This window comes from Topomyia yanbarensis, chromosome 2 (assembly GCF_030247195.1).
Source record: "Topomyia yanbarensis strain Yona2022 chromosome 2, ASM3024719v1, whole genome shotgun sequence".
Classification (NCBI taxonomy): domain Eukaryota; kingdom Metazoa; phylum Arthropoda; class Insecta; order Diptera; family Culicidae; genus Topomyia; species Topomyia yanbarensis.
The window spans coordinates 332,712,025-332,734,930 of NC_080671.1; the positions used below are offsets into that span (position 1 = coordinate 332,712,025).

At 38.1% G+C, this 22,906-nt stretch overlaps 1 protein-coding gene across 5 annotated transcripts in view; it reads left to right on the plus strand.

Annotated features, from left to right (window-relative positions):
- The window catches only part of LOC131683942 (ataxin-2 homolog), a 74,030-nt gene extending 57,811 nt beyond the window's left edge, over nucleotides 1-16,219 (plus strand). For all 5 annotated transcript variants that reach the window (XM_058966354.1, XM_058966355.1, XM_058966356.1 and 2 more), the window contains one exon: nucleotides 7,759-16,219. In XM_058966354.1, the coding sequence (XP_058822337.1) occupies nucleotides 7,759-8,222 (464 nt within the window). In that variant the 3' untranslated portion in view covers nucleotides 8,223-16,219. The remainder of the gene's footprint in view (nucleotides 1-7,758) is intronic.
- The last annotated feature ends 6,687 nt before the right edge of the window (nucleotides 16,220-22,906 follow it).

Consider the following 22,906-nt stretch of genomic DNA (forward strand, 5'->3'; position numbering starts at 1 on the left):
GAAAAATAATTCGAAGAATTGCAGAGTTTTTCTTAGTGTTTTACCTGTGACGCTGAACTCATTGGTATATAACATATATGATGTTAGCTTCCACATCGTTTACAGTGTCGGATTTGTCAGCATAGACCAACGATTTGATATAATCGCATACGAAATAGTCTGGCGGTGTCAGATCACATGACCTTGGTAGTTAATGGAGTAGACCAAAACCGGTAATAATACGATCGTCGTAAATTGTCTTCAAGTATCTGATTGAGGCGGTAGAAACTCGAACGTGCAATATATTTGTTTGGCCTTGTTACACAAACTGTATTTCTGATAAATCAATTCTGGAACTTTTTACAATAATAATACTTTACAAATATGCGATTTGTTTGTTGAGTTGATTATTCAACAAAACAGTGTGCAGTTATTTTCTATAGAAATTTTAGCACAAGAGATGCTGAAAAATATGCGACAACACAAAATCGTAAGCATCTCGCATGCAATATGTGAGGGACGAAAACTACAGTTTTACTCTCTCAATGTCGATATTGAAGAGACCATCAAGATAGAGAGCGATAGAGATATAGAACACAATGGTTTTCCTTCGGGACTTTTCTTTCTTTCAGGCTGCAGGCCGGATAATTAAGATTAAGATGCGATTAAGATGCTCGTCTTTGGGGGTAGTAGGGATGGACTAGGTAAAATCCAAGCCCGATGTAAAACTTCTCGGTAGAAAATAGTATCTTCAGTATCTTCTCGCCAAAAGAAAGCTCAGATGATACTTTTGCATCTGAAACTAATTTGGAAATGTTCTAGCGGGGGTCCAGAACATTTGTTTTTTTAATTATGATGTTCATTTTTTAAAATTGCTTTTCCAATGAATATTTTTTAATTAGATCTCATTTTTAATGAAATATAGAATTCTCCAAAGACAGTATTGATCTAAATTTGACATCTTGTCGAGGCCTTATATAACACTTATTCCATTAATTAATTAATTAATTAATTAATTTATTATCATTTTTATTAATCATTTTCAGATTATTCAGACAATTTAACTTCAATTTGTTTCTAGTTTCGGTTTATTGAAAAACTCGAGTTCCAACACGATTAAAAAAAATTCGCTACAAAAGCATTTAAGTGCGGATCGTGACTAATTGCATTGAAGACTTTGTAACAAAAAACTATTGTTGCATAGTAAAATAAGCAATTTAATATGTTTTATTGAAATGGATAGAAAATGTTGTTTAATATTGCGCTGCAGAGTTAAATTTCATTAGAAGTGCTTTTAAGAATATTACGCTACCCAGTATCAATTGAATACGGTTTTTGAGCTACAATTACAAGCTACAGATTGAGTTAAATTAGGGACCATCCATAAATGACGCAGCATAACATAGGGGAGCGGGGAGTTTTGTATTTTGTGATGATGTATGCCGACAGGGGGTAGGGGTTATGTCATGCTACGTAGCTTTTTTAAAGCGGAATAGGGGTTGACCTGATGTCACGACAATCTTGCCCGTTTCATCTAACTAGCATCGTTTTTTATTTTTTTAACTTTTCTCAGCGAATTTTCACAAACTTACAATGTTCCACGAATATGTTCAGTAGAAGAATACCTTTAAAAATATATTGTGTTCCCATGAATTGATTGATGAGGTGATTTTCTAAGAATTTATTTTCTATGTTCCATACTAATTTCCATACAAACTTTGAAATTTTTGGAGGGTCCGTAGACACAACCGATCGGTACCAAAATTTGCACAATTACTAAGGGCCATAAAAGGAATCAGTAGAGCCTGGTGGAGCTAAAAGTCAAAAATTGAACCAGTCTAACATACACACATATGTACACACAGAGACATTTTGCGATCTCGACGAACTGAATCCAATGGGATATATGAAACTCGGCCCTCCGGCCCTCGGTTGGAAGACCGATTTTTGGAGTGATTGCATATCCTTTCTTTATATGAGAAAGGCAAAATCCAAATTTTAATTTTATTTTAAATTTTGCGCTGTCTGACCCTATTAAGCGGAATTTAAACAAAATATTCAGAAAGGCTTATGAAGCTATATCCAGAAACTAAAGAAGAATATTTTAAGAGCTTCGGTTGATTTAAAAGAAAGAAAAATATATGCCCCGACTTTGTCAATATTCCCGTTTTAACAGCCTAAAATTCACCAATGGGCTCTTAAAAACCGATCTTCACTGTATTAGAATTGTCTAACGTTGATGCAAGCAATTATGAAAATTCTGCTAGTTAACTTGAGAGCTTATGCTACAGAATTCGCGAAGTTAGATGCTCATGAAGTACTATCTCTGGTAGTCGACACTAAGCTAACAAGGCATCAATACTTATTAATTTGCGAATAAGTAGTAGAAAGACGTCTTTTAATATTTGGCTAGATTATAAAAGAAGCGCTTTTTTTTCTAAAGATAAGTGTTATACCTAAATCGAAAACACAGCTAAGAAATCAACCGAATTGAGGCTAGCCCAAAACACTATTAATGAAATCGTCGATTAAAACCAACTAACGATATCGAGTTGATAGCTAAAAGTCATAGTAAAAATGTCGATAGATTCTATCATCTAATATAAAATTTGTAATAAGAAAAAGTTACAATTCGCTAAAGTACATTGAAATCTAATCCGCAAAAACCGAATTGACGATAATGAAATCGGATAGTTTATTTATGTTCTCATTCGTATTCATTACCAACTATTGGCAAAACTTATATCATAAAATGCGTGACAAAATCAATTTATCACTATAAGATGAATTGATCCGATCTTTTCGATATCAAATTTGAGCTCAGCTACTCCAAATTCACTTATAATATATGGCTATGGGACGAAATTCTCTAAAATTTGTATATGGCGGATGAAGAGAACATAGGTCAAAGAGAAGGGAGTGAGGGGGGGGAGGGGGGGTGATGTAGAAAGAGATGCTGTTTAGGGGGGAGTTTAGAGGAGGTTGATGGAGTATGCAACACCCAACCGCATATTATTCCCTTCATTTGAGATTTGTGTTTATGAAAATCGGTTCAGTTATCACCGAGTATTCGATGTGAATACGCCCAGAACCCAAAAATTCCGGAACTGTCGATAGTAGACATTCAATTCAAAGAATCTTTGATTGGCCATCAGTGATCTAGACTTGGAAATAGAAATGATGTGATCTAGACTTGCAATTAGAAATGGAGTTGGACCAATGAAAAAATGACACTAATGCTCACTAGACAACACATGGCGACATGACCGAGAACTCTAGTGAAATGGGAGAACTCACTCTCTTCTAACATCTGAACCATGCACTAAAAATTAAGTATATTCACGGTGCGCGCGCGATCATTCAAGAGCACGCTAACATGCGATTTGCCATACGCTTATGAAAATAATGCATACACGCGAAGTTACATTCACGCTAACACACGCGACAAAAACGTTAACATACAAACGCTCGAGTCCTTCACGATCATCCACGCACACTTACGTCTGCGATCTTGCAAACAGGGTAATACTCCGGTGACTAAGTGCACGGTTTAGAAAATATAAATTTACAAACGCGATTTTAGGAGCAAACTTTCAAATGCTCGTGTTCGCGCGATCATAAATCGGTTACGTCCGGAAGTCCCTATCCTCGACTCCAATAGCATAGGCCCAATACCTTCGGTTCACACAAAAAGATGACGGTCATATTCGCTAAACAACACTTTCCATGGCGAAACAAAAAATCGAATACGCGCAACAAACACGTCAACATACAAATGCTTGGGCCCTTCGCGACTATCCACGCAACCTGCTACCGCGTTCTCGCAGACATGATAACATTCCGGTGATAATATGAACATCTCAGCACTTATAAACGCTATCTCAAGCGTGAACCTACAATCGCCCTCGCTCGTGTGATCAGTCTACCCTCGATACCAGGAGTCTAGGTCCATGCCTTCAATTGGACCAATTAAAAAAAGAAAGCTCTCATATCCACTAGACAACACGCTCCATGGCGACATGACCGACAACTCTAGTCATATGGGGTAACTCACACTCAGAATGATAATTGTATGCTTAAAACTAAATATCAGAATTACGATCCGCGAGATCATCCAAGAACGCACGCGAATATGCGAATGGTTGCACGGTTACAAAATCGATTTTATACACGCTCGCGCATACTTTATAAGACCCCGATAATAACGTTTTAGTACACCCAAAGGTACAAACGCGATCTCAAACACGAATTCACAAACGCTCATGTTCGCGCTACAATGAATCGGCCACGCCCAGAAATCTTTACACTCCGTCCTAGCAAATTAGGTCCATACATTCAGTTGGACCAATCAAAAAATAAAGCTCATGTCCATTAGACAACTCGTTCCATGGCGACGTGACTGGGAACTCTAGTGATATGGAAGAACCTACTTTCTTCTAGAATCTGAATCGTACACCAAAAATTAAATATCAGATTCATGGTCCGCGCCCGATCATTCTAGAACACACGCGAATATGCGAAAGGCACACGGTTATAAAATAGAATTTATACACGCGAAGTTACATACACATTAGCATAGGCGACATACAAATGCGCACGAGATCGAGCACATTGACGTAAAAATCCTCGAGCCCTTCGCGATGCTACACGCGATCGCGAAGTCTTTGCGCGCGTTCATATCTGAACCGTACTATGAATATCACATTCAGAATCGCTGCAATAGGCCATAAGTAGTGTTTTAGTGGGCGACATTGCCTGTCTCGTCTGCAATTGTCGTGTGTGATTCTGACGGGGAGCCCTTCCGATAACCTGGCTTTCCAGCTCCAGTAGGACAATGCTCGAAAAAAAGAAGAAAACAACACAATTATTTTGTTTTATTACGACCTTTTCATAAGTTATCCGCGTTTCTCTATCAACAGCAATAGGTTTTTCAAAAGACCTGCAACTTTCCCATTGACATCAAGGTGATATTGTAAACCATTTGAAAGCTATGCAAAAACAATCAAAATATTATTCAACCTCAGGGTCTTATCATTAAACTATATAGTTGAAGCATATTTTTTTATTTAATTTTTATATTAAAAATGTCTTTCTATACTATCTAGAGCTATGCATCATTCTAAAATTTGAAAAAAAGTTGTTTAGCGAAATTAGGTAGGGTTTGCACGATTACAACTTCGCATTTAGTTCATTGAACTTAATCATTTATACACATGAGGTATGCAGTAAATATGCAGCACCTAAGAGATCTAATCGAATATTTGGCGGTTATATAAGTATCACATGTATTTGTTGTACTTCAGAATGTAACTCGGCAATCAAGCGAGCAGCAATAGGTAGAAGACTCGGAGGATTTCGGGGCCCATATCTAAATCCCGCATGTAATTTTAATACATCTTTCGGAGCTCATTAGTCTACCGATATTTTGTCAAAAATCCAAAGATTCTACAAAAAGTACTTCATCGACATGTTTGTCTAATATTTGACACATGTCCTATCGGCTTACAAAAATTTTTGTTAACAACCCGCCGTTGCCTAAAACGTGACAAATCCTTAAAAAATCCGCTGCAAAAATGTGTTACATTACGTTCTAGTTTACTCTCCTTCCCCTTTATGTCACAATATTTCACATTTTGTCGTATCTTCTCTCCCTAAAAGTGTTACATAATTTATAAATGGTCCCTTGCACTTGCTCCATTCAATTATACTGATGATTCTAAATGCCCTATTTTGACGAAAACGTGCTCAACGAAAATAGTTACATAGGGGAAAGTGAGGCAATATCGCCATATGGGGCGAGTTGAGCACCCCCGTTTTCCAAAAATCTATGAACAATTTTAGATTTTTTTGTTTGCGCGAATGCTCCGTCAATCACCATTAGATGATGTAATACTTCAATTGCGACAAAAAAAACAAATCCTAAAGCACGAAAAATACAAAAATCTGATGGGATGTCAAAGAACTGAAAATGTTATAAGATTCAAACTATATGAAATAAGCATTCGCATGATGTATGTGTGCGGTAGTTGAAAAATGCAAACATCTTCGGAATATTTAAAGTCTTTCTAATTATTTCAAACATAAAAATAATTTAACAAGACTTTGTATTTTCCTCAAAAAAAATTGCGAATATAGCCCTACGGCATGGGGCAAAATGGGCAGCACACAAATCTCATATGAGTTTATGCATTAAATTCCGAAAAGTTTTCCATATGTAAACGTTTTATACCTTAAGCTACTACGAATGATGAATAATAATATTTGCTTGAGAAAATTACAAATATAATTTAAACAAAATGGAAATTTGATTCTAATAGTTACTAAAATGATGTTAAAAAACTATAAGATGAATTTCATAGGAAACTAAATGTCACTAAATCAATGGAGAATATGATTCTTAATAAATATAAGTGAAATAAATTTGAAGTTTTGTAATAAAATATAATATTTTGCGACATGATCGGGTAATATGAGCTTTTAACCAAGCCAAAAATCGATCATTACAAAAACGATTATTTTTAAAGATTTTTAATTTTCTTCAGCATGTTTAGTAACTGCGTGTGAAGAATATGTTTTACTGTACCAGTAGAGGACAATTTGGCATTATGTGCATGTTTTGCTGCGGATATATTTGCCTTCAACCTTAGGGTGCTCATATTGCCTCACTTTCCCCTGTTAGGTAACATGAAACATGAGCTGTATGTAGTTTATTCGTTTAAAATCAGCATAAAATGTATAAAGTCGATTATTAAGAAACATGCTAAACCATATTTTTAAATAAAATTAAGGTTTCGTCGGTTGGTTGCTATATGTGTCACACATGAGTCCGAACGAAACAAAAATTAACGCCAAATAGTTTTTTTTGCTTGCTCAAATGCAAAGTGAACAGGTGCGTAATTCGGCGCACGGCTTGGTGGCGCATGGTTGAAATGTCACGATGTGGATTTTAGAAAAGATTCGCAATGTATCTATGAGTGCAATGTGACACCTGATGGGCGCCAATTACTTGGCAAACTTCTTTCGTAAGATGATTTGCCCTATAGAGTTCATCAATAATATTCCGTAACAAATTTCATACCATGTCGATGATAGAATAGGATGTATAGGACCAAGTTCCCTCTGGTGGTGCGAAATAGTGAGATGGGCAGCCTCATAAATCTATCAAAAAATTGGCTTTAAAAAGAGCAAATGTGTAACGATACTGAAATGTTCAGTTCATTATACTCGTGACAAGATACAAAGCAAAATGTAGCTAATTGATTCCGACAACTTCCCAAAACTGCTGGCAGAAATCATCAGTCCTGTCGGATTTCTGTGCGCATTCTGTCGAGCCAGTCAATTTAGGGCGAAATTGATTTCGCTCGCTTGTCTTCATGGCTAGCTGGGGGTTGAATTGATTAATTCGCTAGGGTTGGTGCCAAAGCAATTGAGTATATCAATGCACTACGGTGGGTCAATATGAGTTCTATTACAGTCTGCTCTTGACCTTGGGTATGATCGCACGACTTATTACAATTCTATGGGAATTGTGTTTCTCATTCTGCTAAAATTTTAAACTGGGAAGCAACCTATCAGTTGCTGTAACGCCTACAATCTCTGTTTAACGCATTGACTTTAATGGTCTCTTAATCAGTCGAGGATGTGCTTGCCATCTTTCCTATTGATCGACTACATACAAAATAACGACAATCTAATTGGTGGCAGATCTTTTTTCAGCTCTTTCTCTATCCGAGGCAAACCCTTGAGCATTTACTAATGTTTTATTTCTTCTCATTGTAGTGCCAGTTGCTGCCTCGCAGATTCAGGTTGCGGCGGCCACAGGGCAGCCTCTGCTGGCTCCAGGCCCGATCCAAATGTTCCCGCCTTACCCGCCAACAATCCATCCGCAGCATTTCCAGGCACCGTCATTCCAACCGTACCGCATCTACCATGAAAGCCCGCAGCCAACGCAGCTGCAATACCTGGCGCCCACGCCGCCCTCGACGACACCGTCGCCCGGTCAGCCACACCAGCAGTATCATCCCGGCCCGCAGCCATCGCCAGCTGCTGGGGGGCCGCCCACATATGCTCCAGCCCATCAGCAGCAACCCCCACACTACCCGATGATGTGTCCGATTGTAGCCGCACCACCGCAGATGCTACCTACGGTGTACCCCAATATGACCCCGGGGGCGGCCCAACAGAACCACCATCAGCAGAATCTACACGTTATGCATGTTGCGCAGCATCCATCCGCTCAGTAGCATAAATTCAACGCCACCACCACCAGCAGCAACAACGGCCACCATCATCTGCACCACCACCCGCAACACCACCATCATCTCCCGCACACCAATGCAAATGTCACTACGGTGACCACCAACCACCACCAGAACAGTTACTCGTCGTACGGTGGAAAGACGATCAAGAACTGAAACTGTTCGGCTGCTGGAGTGGCATTTGGTTTTGAGTTTTTCGATGTGTCATCTGTTGATTGTACCAATTAGAAACAAAGCGGCTTACGAAACATTAGAACCAGAGAAGGTGATCCTTGTATCGTGTATGTGAGTGTGTACTAGAATGTGTGAGACAGACAAAAAGAGAGGAACGTAAGTAACTACTGTAGCAGATGGTACAACTACTTTCAGTTGTTTGATTGTTTTGCGGCGCAAAATACGTTAGTACTACTAGAGTAGCTATATCGATAGAATAGAAGCAAATGGAGTGAGTGGCGGAATTACGATGGCATGCGCTATATTTTACTGTAGAAAGGCAACAAGAAAATGGGTGCGTCGGGGGTTGAACAAAGTTGAAAAGAAGTAAACAGAAAGAAGGAGGTGGAGATTTAGCAGACAACTTTTAACAAGCAAAATGCAACCAGTACTAAAGTAGTAGACGGAAACAAAAAAAAAACCTGTGTAGATTTGAGGAGCAAAGTGAAAGATGAACGAATTACGCATCTGCGCAAGTGATAAAATATTGAGGATATTGGGTGTTCAGTATCGAAAGAGCTATTTTGTAAACAAATAGCACAGCAAAATCGCTCGTTGTAAGAGAAAAAAAAACTAGAGGAAAAGTTCGTTCATAGTCAACAGGAAAACGAAAGCGAGATCCCAGAACACTAACAGACATATATTTGTTATCTTGTTTTTTTTTTACAGAAGTGAGGAAATATAATCGTTTAACTTATTATGCAGAACTACTTTGGTATGAACGATGAAAAAAAAACACTGGACAAATGCTGGTGAGCGTTGGATTGATCCTACTTAAAAAAACCTCAATATTTTTTCAGCAATGATCAATGTTGATCAATTATTTATTCCTCGAGTTATAATTATGAATGAGTCATGAGGGTAGCCTATCAAGCGTGTATTTTGCAAAATATGTAGATTCCTACCAATACTATTTCGCACTATTTTTGCAACAAGGTAGTGATTTGTCACATACGAAGAATATCCAATTTCAAAATCTGTACAAATCCAATTAATACAAAATAATTTCGGGCTTATCAAGCTTTGTTGAATCAAGGTTATTTACAAAATGCTAGAAGCATTAACATACTTGCGATTATTTGTTGTGAATGAACTGTTAAATAGTTCAGCCAAACGAAAGTGGCGATTTGACGTAAGGATATAAATACTCCATTCAAAGCATAGGCAATCTGTTGATCATTTTCATTATCGCTATTTATTTTAATTTTAAACCTGAATGTCAACCAAAATATCGCTCTGCTGCTTACCAGAATCAATAATAAAACCACGCTGTTCCAGTCGAGTTATGCTCAACCCTGACTAGGAAAGATTCTACACTTGGTTCGTTACACTAACCCTGCAATTGCTTTTTACACTACGAGTTAATCTCGAAGTCTGTCGTAAAAGGTATAGCTCCCGTAAGCAACACTAGTTACGACCGAGGGGGAGATGTGACTTCGATCTTGGTTTTGATTTAGCTTTCTGTTACATTTTGGGAGGGCAAAACACCTCACCCAACATGTTCAGATGCTCGGCCGGACGATGAGACAGATCTAGTGGTGACAAGTGATGCTGGATAAAATGAATAATGGTTCTGCATCTAGATAACTCCTCTTTTGCCTATGTGACTGTACTGGTACCTGTGTTGGTATCAATAGAGGACTGTTTTGTACAAGTTTACACATCTGCCAGACTTTTAAAAACCCAGTATCTTCAGCGCTGCCCAGCTACTCACCGGAGGAATGACTGCAATTAAAATTATCCACTTGCTGAGGTGTTATATGATTTTGAATTTCTATCAACAAGCTTACCTGGGTGCCAGTAGCTTGCTGCGCACTTTAAAATTTGCCATTTGATCTGTACTCAAAAGTAGAATCTATAGATATTGATGCTTTACACGAGAGTGACGAATAGTTAGCTGCATCCATATCCCAAGGATGTAAACCACATCGTTTGAGTCCATTACTTAAAGTGCGTTCGAGGTTTTCCATTTTTTAATCGCTCCGTACCAGTACCCTGGAAGTTATCTTGTCCGCCTTGACGTAAGTCTTATCATCCATGATGAGGCAATGAGGCTTCGTCAGAATCTCTGTGTACACTTTCCGAGCCCGCGACTCTCCGTACTTTGCCGTTCGTTACGATTTGGAGCCTTCTGCACTTTGTACGTATGCAGGTCCTTGGCTCTCTGGATGAAATACTTGTACTGATTCAACTTTTGGGCCACATCCTTGACCGAAGCGTTGGGATTCCGCTTAAACGCTTTCACTACAGGCTTGTGATCCTGATCACTAATAGAACATCCACTCTGACCGCATTTTTCGATGCTCAAAGTTTGGTAGTAACGTTTAATCACACGACTCACTTGACTGCACGATACCGATGTCTCGATGAAAAAGTTGGAGATTTTCCAGGTGCTTGCGCAAAATCAATTCGCAACGCTGCTTTTCGGGTGACGCCATTTTTTTCAATTTTTGAAAAACAGACAGCGATAAAAATACAGTGTAAACAATACTCTCTAAACTACTTCTACTCAAATTTTAATACCCAAATGGGCCCATCAACGGCTGGATTTGTCGTTGGCATCTGCCGATAGGCTTTGAGGGCAAACTTCAACATGTTCCTCCATAGCTCTACCCACTGCCAAAAGTCTGGCGGCGACTGAGCTAGCTAAGGGGGGGATAATAATATCTCAAACCTGAGCGCAATCTACTGGACCTAAAAATAGATAACGAGAGAGATTTGACCTCGATCGAGGAGAGGGAGAAGTGACGATCGGCTTGTAGTAGACATTGGGAGTCGATAGATCAATTAGTAGGTGTTGGAGGCTGTGGGATGATCACGATACTGTCGGGAATATGTGATGGCATCATCACAGTTCCTCGATGGCGAAGTGGTTAACGCACCCAACTAGAGACTGGGAGATTGCAGGTTTGATTCCTGCTTGAGGACATATTTTTTCTCAGTATTTCCAATAAAAAGGTGAATTCCTACCGTTCCAGTCATTCTTTCTCTTTTTGATTCCCTGTGACACGTTCCTAAAAATATACTCGAAAAAGGAAAAAACAAGACTCACGTCAAAACAAGGGTTATGCATACCCAAGGGGTTATTTTTCACAGCATTTTTCAGTAATGCATTTTGACACCCTTTAGAATGCAAAGTTTTAGCAAAATATATAACTCACCACTGTTCCGTTGCTCATATTTTCTCGTTTGTTGACGTTTTTATTAGTGTAGCTAGGTATATATTTTGATTCCCCGGCTATCCTCAAAGAATCCAAAAGCACCAGGGGCTCTCGCTGTGGAGGGTAAGTCAAGGGCGCATTGCTACTATCCTACGCAGATAACAGCCTAAAACAGAGAAATCGGCTATGAAGCACCATGTGGTGTCTTCCGTAGTTTGGGGAGGGGGGTCAAAAAATCCGACGATTCGTCCGCACAGCCGCTAGGTAGGTTCTAACAAAGCAGCAAAGCCAACATTCCTTGTTAACAGTTAAGGACCATAGTATGAGCAGCCAACGATGTCACTAAACGAATTGGTTTGTTGTTGAACCGGCCGATCGGAAGCGAACAGTGATTTGATGAAACGAATGTTGTTCTTTTCAAATTAATGGAATATATAATTTAGGCAATAGCAGAGTGTTAGTTGTTTGTTTTTCGTACGAAATGCTTGCTAAAAACCCACTTTGAAATGAAGGAACAGATGGGCGAAATAAATATGAACGCTAGTGGTAGTAAGAATACTACTAAAAATAGGAAACGTATGCAAAGCCTTGGTACTACATTCCGTTGTGGAGCTTGACCTTCAGTTTTGATTGACTTTGCAGCCGATTCTTAGTGAATATGACAATTACAGAGCTAGGTCTACTATCTTATTAACCACTATGAATCCTTCCTGGGCGGGGCCCGAACATACGATGACTGTCTCAAGAGACCATTGCGTTAACCTCTGAGCATCTAGACCAAGATGATAAAAAAATAAATTATTCGTCGTCCAACCCGTCCCAAACAGATTGACGTAAAACCGCAGGCGAGGAGATCTCCCCATAAAACCAGAATCTTCTGATCCAAACCAGCTCTGAGTGAAACCCGGAAAGGTGACAACACTATTTTCAATAACGAAGTCGCAGTATTGAGTTTTTGTATCCTTTGCCCATACGAGATTTGTTTCGTCCCTTCAAGTTTCATTTAAAATTTTGTATTACTAATTTCAACCACGAAAATATCGTAAAAACCGGTCAAAACAATCTGTCCAAAATTCAATGATTTTTTTTTTGCAACTAACTAAATGATGTGTCCGGCAAAATAATGAAACTTTCCAAATTGATTCTGGTGCTACGTCGCTTATGGAACATCCTGTTGGAAAATTAACTCACTTGTCCGTTCATGACTCATTTAAGACCAAACTACACTTCCGGTGAAAATTTCAACGTGTCGACATGTTGGTTTTCACCGAGTGCTAGATAATTCGCTTTTTTCACCTTGATTGGGCGAATTACTCGTGCTGTGGTGGACCAATTTTGTGGCGCTGCGAGTTTATCGTCGGTTAGTCACAAAAAGTAAAGTCCACTGGACTATAAACGAAAATTAGCTGGCAATATAGCTTTATATGCTGTGCCATTTTGGGCTTTGTTTCACAAACAAGCCAAACAGAAGCGAAGAAGAAGAAGAAGACCAAACTACTGTTGTCTAACTGTACATTTCTCTATTTTACAACGCTTGTTTTTTTTCATTGGATCCTCAACGCCGTCAGTCCAACGCTCAGAATGATTATTTCATCTATTCACTAAATATACCAACAGTTCAGCTCAAATTTGTTCTTATTCCTAAAGAATAGCTCAAAAAAATCTAAAAACAGTAAATTGACATCCATATTTTTCTGTAATTATCCGAACAAAAAATGCAAAACACTGAAGTTTACGGAAGAATAACGTAGCAAAAGAACGAATCGTTTAGGGGGCACCTTAGGTAAATGAATTTACTACTACTCAACCGTATCGGAACACGATCCTGAAAGCGGTTTGTTAAAGAAAAAGAGAGAAAGCAAGAACGAAACGAACGTATGATTGTGACAGGAGCCGAAACGCGCGGAATACTTAGAAGACTATGTACTGCACTTTTTGACTTACTGAATGAGTTCCGAGGTTATGTATAAATAAATGCGAACATATTCATTTGCGCGAAAGCAAAGCGAGTGTGAACGTGATTCGAGTGCAAGCACTAATAGTCAAAGAAGAGAACTGAACATAAGCATCAACAGAGCGGGAGAGTCAGTTGAAGTAAAGAGGCGAGGGAATCGAATAACTATAGCCAATAAAACAAATGTAACTTATTAAAAATGAACACTAGCAAAAGAAAACTAACAAAAAAACACGAGACAGTAGTGAGTGGAACAGAGCCGCGTAAGCCACTACACAAGTTACACGGGGAAAATCGGTGCTAATATACTGTGACCGAACGGAGGCGAAAGGAGAGTTTGAAACGATATTCGCAGCAATTTGCCGATGAAAAGCACCAGGAAAGAAGTTATACACAGCAGGCACCATGTAAAACATGTAGAATCAAAACAGGCAAAGGAGTAAGAAGAATAAGAGAAAAAACAAGCAAATGTCAATTTGCAAAGGGGTGACAACAGAATTATAAAAGGGATAGGTCTTAAAACACAGAAGAAAATTAGTAAGCCCATAGTGGACGATGCGGATCGTTTATTCGATCCTCTCAGTTGTTGACGATACGTTGGTAAGACAATGAAAAGGGTAACTCACCTCACAGTGATGGTTGATTGACTTCCAGACTAATGTTAGTATTAGGCTGGCGCAACGTTCTATGAAAAAATGCAAAAAACTACAAACTTCTCGATAAACATATGATTACGACGTACAAGCCAACTGTAAAACTTCTCTTTGAAGGGAAATTCCGGATAAATCGTAACTAACCGTTCACAGCTTACCGCAGCTAAAGGAACGGATATTTTTCTCTTGTACATTACCAATATCTGTGACTGGCGAGTAACGGTTTGTCCAGAATTTCACCTCAAAGTGAATTTTGACAGTTGGATTTTACACCTTAATAATGTGTTTGTCTAGACTTACCAACTTTTCTCCTGACAGTTTGGAAAGCATCTTAAAAACTCAGCACATTTGGTCAACGAAATTTGTTTCCGCAAAAGCTTTAATTTGAAGTTTACCAAATGTATGGAAATGGAACGAATTTCACATTTTTGGCTCTAGGAGGCGCTATATATAATGCATTTTATTAGCGCGAAAAAATTCACAATTACATTCACCCCTATTCTGCGCAGCATGTGACGTGCGACGACCCGATTCTAAGGAGTCACAACAGTCTGGTTACGAGAGAATCCATTTAATGGTACTGCAAAATCTTAACTCACCCTAGCCGACTCTCTGAATCAGTTGAGAAAAGTCACATTGAGTAAAGCGCAGAATTAGAATAACATCATGTTTTTAATTTCTTAAATTAATTGTCAGAAGTGAAGTACACGTGATATTGCCACATTCGCAAATTTCAGAGAAGAATACAGGATTCCGGGTTGTTGGACCCTTTCCCGCTTATGGTGTCTGTAGAGGACCACAACTTTAAACAGTTAAAACTTTTGTTTTCCACAAGATTTGTTTACAAAAATAAGTAAGCTGGATTACTAGGGCTATCACCTTTCATTTGAGCACTCACAATTGTTAGTATTAGTAGTACAACTGAATTGTAATTGAATTAAATGGATTCTGTTGAATCAGTGTTGCCAAGGATAGTTTCAGTTAAAGGTGAAAAATGAAGTTTTGATGTAACTTCGTTGTCTTGCTATATTATTAGAAACTGAAAGTCTATCAAATTCGACTGTCTTTCCCATGCAATTTGAGTATTGTAAATATTCTAGAAGAATTGTATGCAGCATTGGAATATAAAAATTAAGCAGCTTGTAGCACTGCGAAAGAAGCACATATTTTGAACGAGACAGGTTTTTTTGTGTGTTTCATAACCCCAACAATTCTAAGTAGAAATAGTATTGGAACCCTATATATAGTAAAAAAGTTGGTAAATAGTTGCTTGGTCCGTCTTTCAAATATGTTCGCCATAGAACTAAAAGAGGGGCCTGAGCGAGACGCTTCGTCCAAAATGTGCAACTAATTACACTAGCGGAAGGTGAAAGGAATACTTACAACGGTCAACAGGTTCACTCGAAACAGATACCGAAAGTTGTAATGGAATAAAAGACACAATAAGATGCATTAAACTCTGCATTCGAGAAACATATGCGATAGTTGATAAATGAAGCTTTCCATCAAGTCTTTGTTATTTTTCGTTTACTTTTCAAAATCAACGTTACAAATGTTTTCTTTTCCGCAAACGATCAAAATTAAAAAGAACGAGAGAGAGATAGCAAAAGATTTAGGAATTTTCCGCCTTAACATCATGCAAGCATCATTCAAATATCATCAATGTATCAGTAAAAGCGAAAACAAACAGCAAGGAAGCTGAAAAACATCATAAGCAAACAGTAAAAAGAAAAGAAAACTACTTTTTATGTTATTGTGTTTTATGTTTGCCCTATATGTTCCTCGATATTGACTGGAAACAGCGTCCTCAGATGGAAACAGCTGCAAGAAAAGGTTTTCTACTTTTTAAACTACTGCTGATGATGATGACAAAATGAACATAGAGGAAAATTAAAAAATCGAGGAACAGGAAAATTGTTTTTATGATTAAAAGATCATTATTTTAAGTGAAATAGAAAAACAAGTCTAAAAATAAAACAAAAAAAAACGCTAAAAACCGAATCACTAACACAACCAATAAATATGTGCCGAAATTTTCCCACCGTTTGCAGGGATGACAAATTGAATGTGACAATTGCGCGCGACGCAATATAATCGGTCACGGGTTAATAGCCCTTGAATGAAAATTACGTACACACCACAATGGACACGCGTGCTCATTGATGCTTGCACCCTGCTTGATCGGCAGTGCACACTCGTTCGGGAAAGGAAACTATCGTGGGACAACACATTGTCGCAGATGATACATGACAACAATTAGTTACAATAACCCCTCCCCTAACGCAGAATATGTACCAGTGACATATGCTTGCCACCGCACACAGTTGCCAGTGGCTGGACAAAACGCATAAAAGTAATGTTTGGATTATTTATATTGTCTTTTTTCAAAAGCTTAAGCAATGAAAATTTCACTATCTCATTAAATTTAAATAATAAAAGTTCAAATTGAGATTTTCTGCGGAAAAAGCAGCGGCCATCGCCTTTTTTCTGTGGAAAGCAGCTGCTTTCGTCTTTTTCTGGGAATACAGCGGCTATCGCTATTTCCTGGGGAAATAGCGGCCCATGTCTTGTTTTCTGCGGAATGCAGCGGCTCCACGCCTTTTTCATCTATTTATTTTATTTTTATTCATAACTACTTGCAATCCGAATTCTCCTCGTCACCAGATGTAGTAACCGATATGCGAGGTTTATTTGAGCGACCGAAAATAAAAGTCGCAAGGGCAGAACATGCTTCGTAAAACCCATTTAAAATTTATTAGAATATAAAAACTGGATTTAATTTTCAAGCATAAAAATCGGACTGGGACATTCCTTTGTAAGAATCGGATAAAAAAACCTTCAGTAAAAAACCGGAAAAAATGTATCCGATTCTCACAAAGTAGTTTTTGTTAGCCGACTTTTAATATGGAACATCAAGATATACGGATGCTCCTACGATCGATTTATTTATTTTTAAACGATTTTTATACTGGACGTTCATTCTTGCCGAGTTTTACGTGTGAGAACTTTTTAAACGATTCTTGTGCTGATGGATTTCTGTCCGATTTTTATGCTTGATGTTTATTTCCGATTTTTATATTCTAATATGTTTGAAATGGGTTTTGCGAAGTATGTTCTATCCCTACGACTTTTATTTTCGGTCGCTCATTTGTACGTCTACTTCCTACAGCTGTACAATTTTATTCTGAGCACATGGAATGACCTGTAAGGAAAACTACATGTGAGTGTAATATCGCTGGGAGCAAGAATATCTTCACCCCATGTAACCATTTGTGACCACAATCGCGTATGACTGGTAGTAAGATCAACATGGTTACTGTTCCAAAGCCCAGTACCCTGCAGTTTGTATGCACGTGATAGTGCTTCTTGTTTGAGGTGTATGTGTAATGGTTTGATATATAGAAGTGCCTCAAGAGCAGCAGTCGGAGTCGTGGTGAAAGCACCAGTCAACGCCATGAGCGCCATTCTTTGCAGATGGTTTAGCTTGCACTGGACTGTCATCACCTCTCCCTTCTGCCACCACACAAGGCATCCGTATGACAGTATTGGACGTACAATTGTCGTGTAAATCCAATGAATGTATTTAGGTTTGAGACCCCAGGTCTTTCCAAAAGTTCGTCTGCACTGCCCCAAGGCCATGCACGCTTTCTTGACTCTGAACTCAATGTGAGCAGACCAATTCAGTTTGGAATCCAATATGACTCCAACGTATTTGACTTGACCTGCACACAGTAGCTCAAAATCAAAGAACTGTTGTTATTCGCTTCTTCGTGAAAAGAACCATTGAAGTTTTGCTTGGGTTAACTGATAGTTTAACTTGTCGACACCACTGTTCGACAGCTCTTAGTGCCTGTTGCATTAAGTCAAAGATTGTCCCGATGCAAAATCCAGTAATAAGTATTTGGTAATCGTCAGCAAACCCGTAGGTTGGAAATCCAAGCTCATTGAGTTTCTTCAACAAGCCGTCAGCTACTAAGTTCCATAACAAAGGTGACAGAACGCCGCCCTGAGGACAATCGCAAGTACTCACACTGAGGACAACCGCAAATACTCCCATGACCGCGCGTCGCTTCCAGAATAGACTGAAAGGACACATTGTCAAAAGCACCCTCAATATTTAGGAATACACCCAAGCGGGATTGCTTGAGCGAGAAGGCTTTCTCAATGTTGTAAACAACATCGTGAAGCAGAGTGATCGTGGATTTCCCACAATGATATGCATGTTGCATTTTGTGCAGTGGATATTCAATTAAACTAACGTTCCTGATGTGATGATCGATTATCCGTTCCAAAGCTTTCAAAAGAACTTAAACTAATAGGCCTAAAACTCTTGGCTTCTGATGATGACATGGACGTGAACAACAATGGCGGTTCCAGGAGGGGGGATCCGCCAACGTTTGAATAATTCATCCAAACATACCAATGTGGTAAATCTAAAATATATAATGTTATTTTGGAAAGCTATATGAAATACCATTGGTACACCCGCAGTGTTGGCAATAAAAATGATTTTTGGCATTTAATTCGATGTATCGAACTTTGAACAGCTATAACTAGGCTTAGAGACATTTTAACACCATACATCCTTCGGCAAAGTTGTTCAGCATATCCTGGACTACACTTATATCTCTTTGTTGGCATACTGCAAGAAGAATTGTAGTCTGTAGAATTAAAAATGCAAAAATGTAGGTTTTCCCATACTAATCTCCATACAAATTTCAAACGCAATGCGCCTCGCCGGGTCAATACCAATCGACCCCAAATTTTGCACAGTTTTTTGGGACCCCAAAAGGTACCAAAAAAGTGCTGTGCTCGGTTGATGTGGCTTTGATTACGTTTTTCCATATAACAATGCCCCACCCTAATAAGTATGCCCGCATTTATTTCTTCCTGAAACTAGTCAGGGTATCAATTCAGCACTGATTGATTGGAATATTACCAAATTAAACTCACATTTGCAAAGTGCTATGCGCACCGATATTCAGAGCCGTTCACATTAAATAAGTTCAAATTTTTCACATTTATAACGGTTTTGTATGTTTAGTTTGGTATAGAATTATACTTTCTCGGTTAATCGCAAGGAATACACAAGCACCAGCCACTTTCGCTGTGGAGGATAGGCCGAACGAGCCTCCAACACATCTAACAGGAAGCAGCACTACCCGGGAATTACACTGCGGTGTTTTCAAAGATTCTTTGTAGAGAGCGAAGAATCCAGTTTTTCACCACAGTTGCTAGGAAGATCCCAGCAAAGCTCACCTCTGTAGCTAACATCTAAGAACCACTAATGGAGCAGCAAACGTTAACCCGAGAAGAAAACGTTAGATTTTGACCCGGCCGGTTGAATTCGACTAACCGCCATCTTATATAATAAGGGTGGGCGAAAAATTATTTTTTCGCAAATTGTCGGAACGAAACGAAATTTTTCACAAACTTTGCAAAACGAAACGTTTAAAAAAAAATTTGAATAAATTCGCAAATTTGCTAAAATTTTGCCTGTTTCGCAAAATTTGCGAAACTTTTCAAACTTTATAAAAATTCAATTAATTTTAGAGTTTCTTAGGTAAATCGATTTCACACAAAACTGCTAACGATTTATCTATTCAATAACTGACGCAGGAATGTGGAATATTTGCATTTTTCGACACTATTACGTAAAAAACATGCGACGAAACAGACTCGTAGTTCGAAAGGTTACCATTTCCGAAAATGTGTAACATGGGTAGATCAAATATAAATTTATTAAGGTTTCAAGCAATTTAAATGTAGCAAGCATATTTGTTGACCATATTTAAATATTTTTTTTTTGATTGTTTTCGCTTGTGACTAACATATATTCTATAATTTTGGAAAAAGCACAGCTTTCTTTCAAAAATTTATTGATTGTATTGATCGGGCAATTTTCACACGAGATATTGCGCAATGACCAAAGAAAGAAGGAAATTTGATATTACGAAATAATGTTATTTTTGTACTCAGCTACCTAAAATGAGGTCTTTGTATAATATGTGATACAAATTTTCTGTCTTCGGAAAAAATACGAATAACAACACATTATGAAAAAATTTCTGGGAAACCTTTATTTCTAAACCTTGTCGTAACTGTAATAGAATTTCCAGTAGAACTTAATCTTTTTATTCTATGAATCATCATTTTGCGTATTTCGAATTACCATGCGCGAGAAAGCCAGATTTTTCTTTTCAAATCTTGCAATTATTACCCGGAAGCGAATACATGTTCCGTCATTAAAATTAGGTTGACGAGCCTAGATGTAAAAGTTAAGAATTCGCTAGGACGCAAGCTGAATGAGTTATAATTTTCTCTTGCTAGATTGCATCTGTGGCCCAGTATGCCTTGGGCTAACTAGAAAAGATTGGTGCTGCAAAATTCAAAGGTATAGATAAATCTAGAGAAAATTTTCAATAGGACGTAAGTAACATTGAAAGCCTCTCTTTGTTTACTTTCTCTTTCGTTTATTACGACGTCATTACAACACTTTGCACTAATTTTCCAGTACATATCGAAAGGCGACGGTTTTTACTAGAATATTATGCAAAGAGTTTAGTAGTAAATGTTGAAATGGCCGAGTAATGAACAGAAGAGAAAGACCCCAAAGAGAATCTCTCATTGTTACTTACGTCCTATTGAAAATTTTCTCTAGAAGTGCTTTGATGATGTATATGGTTTTTCCTAGAAAAACTCTAGTAAGAGAACTGCGGAGAGAAAAACAGCATTTTTGGCAACGTATGCCCCGGCATTGTATGGTAACACGTCCAATGTTATAAGGATAGGCAATGTTCGATTGGATTCGTTTTTTGACAGCTAAACGCGAATCCAATCGATCCAAAATGGAGTCTCCGCAGTTCTCTTTCTAGAGTTTTTCTAGTTTTTCCTATTTGTACAAATATGCAGTCGCACATTTTTGAAAAATGTGTTGAATCTCCGATCACTTACCATGACTTACAAATATTTTTCATTGTAGACATTCTAATATGTATAAAGAAGTATTAAAAAGAAGAAATTTTTCTCATATCCAAAGATTTTTGAAAAATTTCGTAATTATTCGCAAATGTTTTCATCAAAATAGAATTTCGTGTTGCGAACACCATCTACTATTAAAATTTCGTTTCGTTTCGTATCGTTAAGAGAATACGAAAGAGTTCTTCGTTTCGTTCCGTACCGCGTAGACCAGAATTGGGTTTCGCCCACCCTTAGCATATAAGCATCAGCAACAGTGAGGTGATTTAGTGAAATTTTAGGAGTTTAACATTGAGCGCCTTTGTGGGATGTAAAATAATAAATTTTAGCCAACGGCGAAATATTTTTATCTAAAATGATGGACAAAATAATTTATTTTTCATGCGAATTCCGAAATAGTTCTTGGCATATTGGCCACCTTGAAACAAATCGTTAGTCGAGCAAATAACTGTGAAATATTTTGAAATAAAATAGTTATTTTAGTACTAAATTAAATTATGTTGTATCACCGGGCCCGGAGCAATAGATGTAAAACACGGAGGTCCGGAGATCGCCCTTGCAAACCGGAGTCTCTGGGTCAAACCCGGAGGGGTGGCAAGCCTACACCAAAACTGATTTTAATTAGATGAGGGTATTACATAATACGTAATTGCTCAATAAACATTTCAAAATCAAAACTTCGGACCCCTCCGAAATTTTTTCTGGGTTCGCTCCTGGTGAACGATTATGCAAAAGGCAGACCTAGAAAAACTCTAGAAAGAGAACTGCGTAGACTCCATTTTGGATCGATTGGATTCGCGTTTAGCTGTCAAAAAACGAATCCAATCGAACATTGCTTATCCTTATAACATTGGACGTGTTGCCATACAATGCTGGGGCATACGTTGCCAAAAATGCTGTTTCTCTCTCCGCAGTTCTCTTACTAGAGTTTATCTAGGCAGACCCATTGGCTCTCAAACATGAAACTTATGTGCTCGACGCGCCAACTAGATTTCATTATTGGTATCAGTTAACCCGCATAAATCTGTACCATATGCCAACCATTGTATCAAACGTCGAAAAACCATTTTCAATATGGTTCGTTCAACAATAGATTAACCATTGCCTGGTATAATATCGAACATAACCAGTATCGTTTTTCCATGCTCGACCATACAAACAACGGGTCGTTAAGAACAGTCACCATACCAAAATATGCGATTTTCCATATACATTTTGACAACATACCATTCAAGAACTATACAGATTATGGTGGCATGCATTTTAGATTTAGCGATGTATACAATATTGACGCAGAAAAAAATGTCTTCCCTTTCACATTTCAATTCTATCGATTGGTGAAATTTCGTTTTACTACACGCAATCTTCTGATGAGAGCTTGGTTGAGACTAAGTGGACTGTCGCTTTATCCAACTGAGCTATCGCCGTAATATTGCAAGACGAGGAATTTCGATCATGTTAAGCTACAGATTTTTGTAGAAGCATAAACAGATATAACAAAGACCACCAGAGCAATATTAACCTCCTACGTAAAAGTACAATGTAGTATACAAATCTCTAATATAGGATACACGGAAGGTATTGGAAATGGTAACTAAAATAGCATGGTAGTATAATAGTTGAATTATAATGGTGGAATATATCATTAGTATTCCCAATATGGTGAGTATTACATGAAAGGCTTGGAAATGGTTCCAAAGATATCTGGAA